Below are 11,430 nucleotides of genomic sequence, written 5' to 3'. Positions count from 1 at the left end.
AGTATTGAAAAGATCCAATGGGTCTGTTTTTTTTTTTTTCTTCATCCGAGACGCTTTGTCATCTTGGCTAAGTAAAGTACAATTGAAGACTCTGTGGAATAATGTTTTAAGTTACAGGATTAGAACCGACGTAATACAGAAATCTAAGGCTTTAAGGCTTTTACTTCATTCAAACTTCACATGGGTATTATCTCTACTATTTTTTTCTCCTTAGCTTATTGCCCAAGGTCCAATTGTGAAATAATGTAATGCAATAATTGGATGTCACAATGTCACAGAGCAGCTTTCCAAATGTTAGGCTGGACTTCTTGCCTGCCTGCTTTATTAAGTCTTACAGATACTTCTGTTTATTTTACCATTTTTCATACCATCTATATTATTGATATTGTTTTTGATATATAATCTAGTGTAGGTCTAGCCTAGAGCTATTTAACTCTGTAAATTGCTGAACCCTCCCGCTATTAATGTTTAATAGCATTACTGACTTAAATGGTACTGTATAGCCTCAATTATGTCTGTACTCGTTTCCTTTCAGTATATTACACTAGCCACTTTTTACACCTCACAAGTAATTAAATCCTTCATCAACCCTGAAATCATAGGATTGCACTATACAGAGCAGCTTCATTCCTAAGCCTTAAAACTTACAAGATGTCACCTTGATGAAGATTTATGTTAATTTTCTAAATGAATTTAAAAACTGGTTATTTTTTTTTGTTGTGGTCATATTCATCATAATTATCTTTCACATAAACTTCTGATCAAATATAACCCTTCCCTCCCCTATGTGTATCTTGAACTAATTCTAGTTGGTTAGATCAATAAGCAAAACACAATTTGATTTCAAATAATGCATTCTAGAATTAAAAGACAAATGAAAACAGATATTGTCTACTTAAAAATGGTCATTCCTTCTGGTTTGTTTTACAGTGCCTACCAGGATTTTTGCTTTCATGGCTCAGTGTATTTATTCCCTTGCAGTCCTTACTAATCAGTGAATTTCTCTCTTCAGTGTGAATTTTTCATATTGCAGCATGAATAAAACATTTCATATTTTTTAAGGATTTTTTTTAAAAAAAGATTCAAACTAGGAAGTCCAGCAATAATTTTAACATTCGGGACATTTTACCCCAAGGAAATAAGAGATAATATAACTTTTTTTCTTGATTGAAGCTGCAGTCTTAGTTTGTCATTTCCTATATATAAATCTTCAGCTTCCTCAAACTACTTGGTTATCTCCTAAAGCATTTCTTATTGATTGTATTATGTCAGTCACTGGAGGCTGATCTAAACAGTTTCAGTTCTTCTTTCAGTTCTTCTGAAAGATTTAGCTGTTATTGCTGTTCTGGATTTTTTTTAATGTAAGTGGAGTTTTAATAACTGACTAGCTTTTACAACATCCCTCTAGTAGCAGAGATGAGAAAGCATTTGGAAACAAAGACATTATTTTGTCTCATTAGTGTCATTACTTGCTTCTCTCTGACAAATTTGTGTGGTTAACTCCAGATAGTCAGCACAACTCCAAATCTGTCTGTGGCTCTGGATGTAATTTTCAAAGGAAAGAATAGAGGAAGGGAGCAGGAAATAGCTTTATTGCCATTTTGCAGCACAAAATGCAACCATTGTAAGTGATGTTAACACAGCAAATCTCAAAGTGATGTTCATAACTCATTAAGAATGAGCAGCTCCTGAATTACATCCTGAAGCTTTCCTGAAACAGCTTTAAGGTCCAGAATCACCATAAACAACTCTGACATTCCTGTGAAGGGCCTAGATTACAAGAACATTTATTTGTTTTAGGTCTTCTGTAGTCAGCGGAGATGAACAAGCTCCATAAGGGGGACGCCTCAGGCTACAGTAAAACCAGGCTTGAGTGACCGTTTTTAAAGCCTCTTCAGTTAGGATGCTGCTACTAACATAGGTAGGTGCAAAAGAGTCATGATGTTTAAATGCTGTGTCGTGTTAGCCGGTTGACTTACAAATTATGCATGGAAGCATGACTGTCTCCCAAAATAGACTGCAGATACAAAACTCCCATGAGATTATTCTGTTAATTGTTTTCTAAAATCAAAAGAACGTGCTCTTGTAACAGCAGCAAAATGCTAGAATAGGTAACACAGAGCTTCTCCCTGCTGTAACTCGGGAGAATACAAAAGGTGAAAGAGATGACAAAAAATTCTTAAGAAGAGAAGGAAAATCTTTTTGAAGGGAGCACACAGACCACACCATTCAAAAGTGAAGACACCAGTCAGTGAAAAAGCAGAGGCATGAAAACACTGCCTCTGCTGCAGGACAGAACTGATGATACGAATTTCAAAGAAAAGTTGTGTATTTTTCCTCTCTAAAGGATTTCCATCAGGCCTAATACTACAGGAAAAATGTGCTTTCCCTCACCAAAGGCAGGGCATTTATGAGTGTTCATGTCGCAGTATGCTGTAGTAACTCCCAGTTCCCAGGATCAGCCACAAAGACACTGTTTCACTTCATCCAGACTGGGAGATGAGCAATGTTTTTGCGGCACAAAGAATCTACCCTATCTAGATATTACCCAGTGAATTTATTATTATTCATACATTTATTTTCTGTACACTTTCTTACCTTATATTCTGAACTGAGGGATTTAATGTTTCATCCGGAACATTACTGGTTACAGCTCCCTGTCCTTCTGTGAGGGACTGCAATGGCTGCATTACGTGAACTGTCCGAAAAAGCTGAGTGGGATGTACTGGCTGCGGAGATTGCATTGTCCTCAAAACTTCTGAAGTCAAACCAGGTGTCTGCTGCTGTACAACTTCTACATGCTCCTTCAACTTAGCAGGCTTCGAGTCTCCTGTTTTTAGCACTGTGGTTGATCCTCCCCTTGTTCCCACGTTTGCAGAAGCTCTAGATCTGCTTGACTGGTTTCTATTGGCCACAGGAGTGGAGAGCAGACTTGGATCTGATGATTCAGTGCTAGGGCTCGCATCTTCATCATCTATATAGATGAGATCTTTTGGCATTTCTTTAAATTGATATACTAGGCGCTGACCTTCTACTTTAGCCAGTATTCCTCTTTGGTAATAGTATCTGTTTAAAGCATACACACACCAAGATACAGAGTGTTTTTTGAAAAAAATCAAACAAAACAAAGCACAACAAAACAAAACACGGCAACAGCTCCCCCAGAAAATAAGTCTAGCAGTAACAAGCGGAAACTTCAGTTTTAATATTTTAAAATGCCTAGTTTCTTCATTATAAAGGAGTGGACAATTTTATAGCATGTGTTTTCCTCAACTTTCTTTTACAGGTACTTCTTGTCACCTTTTAATTTCAACCTCTGATAATTCTGAGGAGAAAAAGAACTCCATGACTTGGTAGTTCTACTATCAACTCATACTCTTTAAAAGTTGCATGAAACTTGTAATTGTCCTCTTGACTCACACAGTTCTTTCAATTACTTGAATTCATGCTTATTCAGCAGTAAGCACAGGCAGACATTTTAGCTACAACAAAGGAAAGGCAACAGGACAAGAGAGCACTATTTCTGTTATATTTAAAAATTAATATGATAATTTGAAATGATGCACACTGAGGTGAGGGGTGAAGGGAAATTAAAATAAATGTATAGCTGCTCAGTAGGACAATTATCATCAGCAGTAAGATTGAAGCTTTTATCGCGTACACTTGTGGATGTCTGCTTATTTTGCAGTCTTTTCTGTATGAGAAAAATCCCAGCCTGATAGGTAGAGAGGCACATGATAAGATGTTTTAAAACTGTCTGTACACACCAAGTTCAGAGAAGTGCACCCAGACCTGAACTCTAAAAGTATATCTTCTACTGAAAATTAGATCATTTGCAACAAGAAGAAATAATGGAATTAATACGCCTGAATTTAATTTTTTTTTTTGAGAAAAGAGACTCAAATTTTATGTAAAAGGCTTGCCCCACCTGGAATCTTCATTCTCTTACTTTGCATGTGTCTGATTGTGAAAATGCAGTTTTTGCAGCAGCACTGAAAATGTCTGGGCTGAGACTGAAGGTGACTGATCTGGGATTGAGGTTACTAAGGGTTACTTTTAATTAGCTTATTTATTTTGCTGAAATAACCTCTTAATTTCCCAAACTGATAGAATACTAACTCTTTACTGTTGTTACACAAATTACATTACACATTTAATGCACACAAACACTAAGGCAACAAAACCAGTCTATTATTAAAAATGTACATACCTGAGAGCTCTCCCCATTGTTTCATAATTCATGTCAGGTTTGTTTTTGTGTTTTCCCCACAACCTGGACACAGCTTTGGAATCTACCAGTTTGAAAATGCCCTTCTCTCTTTGAGTCCATTTGATATATTTAGGACATGTAGCTTTGTCCTGGAGCAGTGCTAGTAAGAACTCCCAGAGATAAATTGTATTTCCTAAAATAAAAGTATTTCAAGACAGAGAAAAAAAAATATTAGTTGACCATATTTTATTGTTTATGTAAATAATCTAAAAATTAAGAAGCTGGTATCTTTACAAATACACTGTAATATATGATCAAGAAGAGGAAATAGAGATGGAAGGGCATGGGAAGGGATTCTTGTTAGTTATTACAGTCTGAGTGCCCAAACTCCCTAGCCACCTACAGTGTCAGGTACCAGTCAACCTACAGTCACCCTGTTCCAACCACCAACTTTAGACACCGATGTGTACACTTCCTTCCTGCCTAATCCAGTTACAGAAGCAATCATTATTGCTTCACCTCAAATAGGAACATGTTCAGGTCCAACCTCTGAAAATGCTGGAAATTAAGCCCTTGCTTAAATACTTTGCTGAATTGAGGTGACTGTTATAACCCTTTAAAAGGCTAAACAAAATAATTACTTTTAGCAATTAGATTTATATGGGGCAATCAGTGGCATATGCTGAAGTAGGCAAACCTTCAAGAATAAAGTTTAGAAAAAGATTTTTTTTCATAATCCAGTGAGTGATTGCACTTGCTGGTAGACAACATTCAAATTTAATTTTACAACCAAGCAGGCACAAACACTTATCACATCTGTTCGGTGTTTACCACATATAAAGAAACAGTATTAAAACAACAGATTGTGAATACTTAAAACTACTACAAAATTTGCATATTCTTTTTTTTCCAAAAGCACATTTAAGGCGTCTAAACTCATATAACTAATGAGACTCTTTTTTCCTGCTTTTTCAAGGCTTTTGGTGTCTGACATTCTTTTGGACGCTTGAAGCTGCACATAAGCTTCTTGTGATATGTTGTTAGTCTGAGAACGGAAGAAAAAACTTCCTGTATGAAAGCATCCACTCCCACAAGTAGCCATGCAAAAACACAGCAAGGACAGCGTACACAGATTTCTTAAATTTCAAAAAAATTATGCCCAGTGCACCAGAAGGTGACAGGATCTCTTTTGTCAGCTTCATGTTAACCTGTCAGTTTTTTCAACTTTAATAACCAACAGCCTGAACTTTTTTCAACAGGAGGTCTTACAAATTAAAACTCCCATACTACTGTATTATAATCTCTATTTTGCAAATATTCAGCAAAGTCATCAGCACAGGCAGTACAAAATGTTAACAGCTCCTTCAGCAGGTGGAAACCTGAAAAGTGAGCATCCCTAGAGCAAAAACACTGCCTTTGCAACAAATGCCTCCCATCTTACATAAAACAGTCAGCCTGTTTGCCTTCAGATACCGTGAAGGCAAAGGTTAAGACTGCTTAGGCAAGACACAATGTCAGCCAGGAGTGAGAGCATTCCCAGCCACTTACCATCTAATCCAGGGTGCTTTTGTTGTAGTCTAGACTAAAAATGCTCAGTTGCATCAAGGCAGTCTGAAAATTTGTCACTGCTTAGCCACTGAAGACCACTGTGAAGAGGACTGTGTGTATGTCTGCTTTACTCACAGGCAGAATTTTTAACCTCCTGTGAGTCACAGCAGAAGAAGAAATACATCAAAAACTCGGTTTTCTCCATACGTCGCAACAACTAATTACATGAAAGGCTTGGTATTTTGGCATACATGTTGCCATTAGGTGAATATTGTGGATACTGAGAGCCAAGCAACTCTCAAGATTTTCTGTCTGCTTCCCTGCCATGGCTGGTCATATTTATATCCCTCTTGCTTCAATTCTATGTTCCTCAAAATGCTACAAATGATTTTTGTGGTAGCTTTTTTTGTAACAAGCAGTGGTTTCAGGTAACATGCTCCTTTTAAATTCCTTCTCAATTAGCATTAACAATGGATAAATGTGAAATATGCTATATCCTCGCTACCATCAACAGAAACATTAGACTCTTTCGCCTTTTAATTTTGTGGCTAGCTGATTTAATATTTTCTATTATTTCATCTGAGCACTACTTGGAGGTACCTCTAATACATTTCCTTCATTTTTACTTAAAAATCAGGTTTTAATTAAAAAAAAAAAGCAGCAACAACACATATTCAAAAGTGCTGCCATTAACCTGTTAAATATTTATTGCTTGCCAACAGGTCTTTATTTCCTGTTATTGCAGAAAATCCCTCTTCAAAAGAAAAAAAACTACCCATGCTAACTTGTCAGTGTGGCAATTTTTCTGATTTCAAGAGAGTCTGACATTCTTATGTCACCACCTTCCAGGTTTGGCTGGGTTTCTCTCCTCGCAAGTATTGCGCACATGCAAGCACATCAGTCCCTCAGCAGCATGCATGCACGCACTTGTGGTGACACAGGGGAGGCTCATTTCCAGCTCCCGCTGAGCACAGCAGAACTCAGTGGGGGCCGGGGCATTAGGCTGCCATTCAAACGCCAGCCCAGGCAGGGGTGTGGGTGCTGGACCCAAAAGCAAAGCGACCAAGCTGTTGACAAAACTGACAGACGCTACTGAACAGCTCAGTCAGAAGGAAACTATTTATTTTATCAGTTATATGATACTTATTTTCTTTCTTCCTTTTGAACACTGGAGGAATGAAAGAAGTATCAAAATCCCAAATTTTCTGCCCAAGTCTTCAATCTGTGTTATAACTTTCCTCAAAATTTAGGGCTTGGTACTTCCTGCTGCCAACTGGCAGCCTTGATTAGCTCCTCATGCAGAATTAGACACACACAGATGGAAAACGTTTTCAAAGATCATCTGTAAAAATAACCACAGCCCAAGAAACTCTAATACAATGCAAAGCACTCCCCAAGACTTCACTCAAAACACAGCAGCCTCTGCGGGAGCTTGAAGAGTTTCCAAGAACCCTTGCTACTAAAGTGACAAATACGTTATTCTCCCTAGGAACTGGGTATTTCACGAAGAAATCTTGTGCACTAATTTTTCACTTGCCTTAAGATGAGATGTTAACTACCTCTGAGCATAGACTTGGTTTTACATCACAAGAAAATCAGTGAACATTTTCTTTTTACATCATAAATATTTTGTTTTTACAGGCCACTCAGCAACAATATTCTTTTAAAAAGTTCAGTGACAACTCTTTGACTCACCCTTTCCATCCTTGTTTTTCTTTTTCACAGATATGTTTGGAGTTGTAGTAGGGGACTCAGGACGAGATGGTTTCGGCTTCTTCCCTGAAATAAACCACCAGTAAGTCAAACTGCAGCTTTAAAAAAGGAAATAAAAAAGAACAAGGACCTAAAAAGGGAAGAGATTTGTTTCCCCACTTCAGAGAGAATTCAATTTCTAGTAAGTAAGGAGCTCAGTTCCATGCTGAACTTTTTCAATTTCTACAGCAGGGTTGGACCCCCTATGCTCTTAGTGTACTTCTAGTAAAAATTATGCTCCCTTTTCCATAGTCCATGTATCTTCGAAATTTCTGTTGCTTTTTAGGCACTCTTAAGAGCACTTCAAACAGGAGAGATGAGAAGAATAAGTTATTAACTCTGAGCAAGAATTTAAACAGGAAAAGCTAGATAAAATACAAAGCACTATCTTGTTCACTCATCACCAAAATGGAATTTAGGGATAGAACAAGATTATCTGCTTGTTTAATAGACTGCAAGTCTCCACTGCCAGCGGCAAACAATACCGCCATGTGAAGAGAATATTTTTCAGTCCTACTGCTTTTGCACCTTTCTGAACAATGGCTACAGGTAAATGAAAGTCACTTGTTTGTTTGTTAAGACCAGCAGAAACAGAAACAGGCTCTGAAAAAAACACCAGTTTTTAAAGTCATAACTATAGTGGCTTTATCTGGTGAGGAAGACTGAAAGGAAGAAGTTAGTTACAACCAATGACAAGAGTGAAGAGCATTCAGGTGAAAACAGCTTTTACAGGTAATGTAACTGATCAGAAACCTTCAGAACTTTCTTATGAAATAAAAACTTCACCTATCAGGTTTTGCAGTGACCCCTTAGAACACTGACGATACTTAAATTATTCACATACTACCTCTGCTCTTTTGAGAGGCAGAATAGACCCAGCAGACACAGGACTCGGAGAAACGTATTTCTGATCCAAATAACCTACTGTCATAATTAAAGGTCTGAAGAAAAAATATTTTTATTTTTCTCTATTTATTGCATTTCCAAAGAGTTTATGTTCCACAGAAGCAAGACCAATAGGCCTGTGCAATCCCGTGCACTATAACGTTCCACTTTTGGTTTTGTTTTTAGAGGCTGCTTTAGTAAAGAAACAGCTCTGCTGCAGAGTAAGACTGAGGGGTTTTCACCTGCTCTGAAAAAAAATGCTCAGTGCCAGCCTGTGCTGTCTGCTTTGTTCTAGACTTCCAGGTATCTACAAAGAAGCACCCTGGATTAGATGGCAAGTGGCTGGGAACGCTGGCTTGAGCACTCACCCCTTGACATTAGCAGTCTTGCTAAGTCCACCTTTGCATCTTTTTCTCTCTTTTTTTTTCTTTTTTTTTTTTTTTTTTTTTTTGATGGCATGGAGGAGGAGAGTGAGCTACTTGAGAAAGCCACAGTGAGGAAACTCCATTAATGCCTGGAGTCCTTTTATTTTCTTGCTTCTGTTCAGACAGGATTCATGACTGAAGATGGGACACAAAGTTCAGCCATCGTCTTGGCCAGTAGTGTCTTCCTTGACTTGAATTAAGATGGGAGGGAGAAATCCTGAAGTATTGTTTTTTTCATATGTCATCATATGAAAGGATAAAGAACTGCTGGAGTACATTTTTAGCAGATTTATTCCACTCACCATTACTGGTTGCAGAAATGTCTGTTTTCCCTAAAATGTCTAGATGAAGTCATCCTCTATGGATCAGCTTCTACTGAACAAGAAGTCCCTCAGTTGGCTAAGTGCTTTTCTCCCCTTAGAGTTGTGTCATGGGAAGACTCTGTTGGGTGCTCATCTCATCTCCCCTCTTGTGCAGTATCAATGTATGCCATTAAGGAGTGAGGAATTATTTTGATGTAATTCATTACCTTGTGTCCAAAATGAGATCAGATCTTAAAAGAAAATGAAGTGGATAAGGGCTCAATTAGGTCATAATTGAACTACTACTGGTCATTTTCAGGAAATATAAGTACTGATCACATATAATTTATGCACTTCTGATAAGGGATAACCTGGTCTACTAAATATGAATACTACTGCCACAGCAATTCTAGATAATCTTACCTCACCGTGGACTACTTCAAGACATCCTATATGGACAATCCTCTACCACAAACCCATCCAAAATTAGAAATCAGTGAAGAATGTGAAACTTGTTTACAGAAAAGTATTAAAGTTAGTGCTCTATCTCTGGGCTAGAGGTACTTAAAATTATGGTTTTAGGCTACACTGTGAGCTATAATCCCCAGGCACTGACTGATACCATCGAAAACACAGTTAACAAAGACACAAGATACGTTTCCTTTGTTTAAAATAAGATGTATTCTCAAAGCACATTAAGCATTAGCACGCTTCCTCCTTTGGTTCAACAGAGCATGAATTTGTTACCTTTCAGAGTACATCACTACATTCCTTTTTAGGAGAGAATTTTACAAAGAGGAAGTATGAAGAATGTGCAAAAGCTAAGCCTTGTGTGGGGCCACCATAATTTTGTATAGCTAATCGAGTTTATAACTGGTATTTCCACTTTCCTATTTGATGGTTGCAAGAACAGTTCAGGTTAGAAATTCATGCTACAAATTAACGTGATATTTAGAAAGTGAGATGCTCATCTTGATTAAATATTTTATACCACACCAGAAAAAATTCAATACATTTCTTGCACAGTTTTTTTGTTTAAAAATGTAAAAATACAATGAACACTATGTATCTAAAATATAATGTGTATATAACTGATGTGACCACCTACTGCCAGATACCTCCCATAGGAAAAATGGGACTGAAAGTGTTAGTATAGCAAATTTCCAAGTTTCTTTCTCTGACATCCCTTCATTCTTCTTGTCTTTCTGATCTGTAGTTCAGCAGCTCAGAGCACAGACATTCATGAGTACAAACATAATGCTGAAAATGGGTTTGGAGTTGAGCAGATGGGTGGATACAGCTATCCTGCTGCAGCAATAAGGCCCACAAGGAAAGGAAGTGAAACACCCCATCACTTCTGCTGAACATTTTCTTGGAGGAGCTCTACTTCGCAGTGCCATTCTGGCTCAGTTAGCTGGCAATGCTCTGCATGATGCAACCCTGTAAGTGTAGCTAATGGGTTATATATGCTAGAAGCCTATAAAATCATGAGTGGTATGGATAGGGCAGAACGATCACAGTCCTTTGCCATGCCACAAAACTGACCCACTTTAAAAAAGCCCCACACAACCAAAAGAACCCCATCCACACACTGTATGTCATCCTACAGCACACTACAAAATTATATTATTTTGCAGTAATTATTGTACACCCATGCCTTACAAATCCCTGGACATTCTGAAGTAACACTTCAGCATCACTCAGACCATACCATCTACCTCATGAAGTCTCAACTTCATTGAAAACTAGTGGTTAATGAAACACTACTTGTTGATGCATCTTTTCTAGTATTTTTTTCTATCTGATGTAACTGTCAAACCCAAACACATGCTTGCTGTGTAGCAACTGGTTTTCTAACCTACAGCTACAGAGGAGGAAGGAGTGGGAGTAAGCAGAAGCATAACATGAAAGAGGGTATGAAAGCATCAAACCAAAGAGGTTAAATGTCTGGCAGACAGCAGCTCCTTGTTTTGACCCACATAGCAGGCAACATTAAAAAAAAGAAGAAAAGACCAAAAACAAAGAAACAGTTTAAAATCCTCTTACGGTTGGTTATCTTGCAGTAGTGCACACAGCACGGTATTTTCCCCAGCAGCACTCTCAGGGCAGCTGCTGGTAAAGCTCTCCTCCACAGCGGTTTCAGTTCAGCTTTCTTACAGGAATTGAAGACTTCCTGACCCACACCCATCTCTACCAGACCTTGTGACACACACAAGGCTCTGGAGGTTTCCCCAAGATCTTCACATGCCAATATGCTCTCTCTCACAGATAACAACTCCCAACATTTGGAAGTAGCAGCAAATAAATG

The 11,430-nt window shown here is 37.9% G+C and overlaps 1 protein-coding gene across 1 annotated transcript in view; it reads right to left on the bottom strand.

The window, feature by feature from the left end:
• Nucleotides 1-2,581: 2,581 nt before the first annotated feature.
• The window catches only part of ELF1 (E74-like factor 1 (ets domain transcription factor)), a 26,843-nt gene continuing 17,994 nt past the window's right edge, over nucleotides 2,582-11,430 (bottom strand). Inside the window, exons 5-7 of the mRNA XM_010076216.1 lie at nucleotides 7,454-7,537; nucleotides 4,211-4,403; nucleotides 2,582-3,066 (exon numbers count right to left, since the gene is read on the bottom strand). Of these exons, the coding sequence (XP_010074518.1) occupies nucleotides 2,595-3,066; nucleotides 4,211-4,403; nucleotides 7,454-7,537 (749 nt within the window). The 3' untranslated portion in view covers nucleotides 2,582-2,594. The remainder of the gene's footprint in view (nucleotides 3,067-4,210; nucleotides 4,404-7,453; nucleotides 7,538-11,430) is intronic.

The sequence above is a fragment of the Pterocles gutturalis genome, unplaced genomic scaffold, assembly GCF_000699245.1.
Source record: "Pterocles gutturalis isolate BGI_N339 unplaced genomic scaffold, ASM69924v1 scaffold18568, whole genome shotgun sequence".
In the NCBI taxonomy this organism is placed as follows: Eukaryota; Metazoa; Chordata; class Aves; order Pterocliformes; family Pteroclidae; genus Pterocles; species Pterocles gutturalis.
Note: the sequence above shows the minus strand (reverse complement) of the source record. Positions and strands in the feature narration are given on the sequence as shown.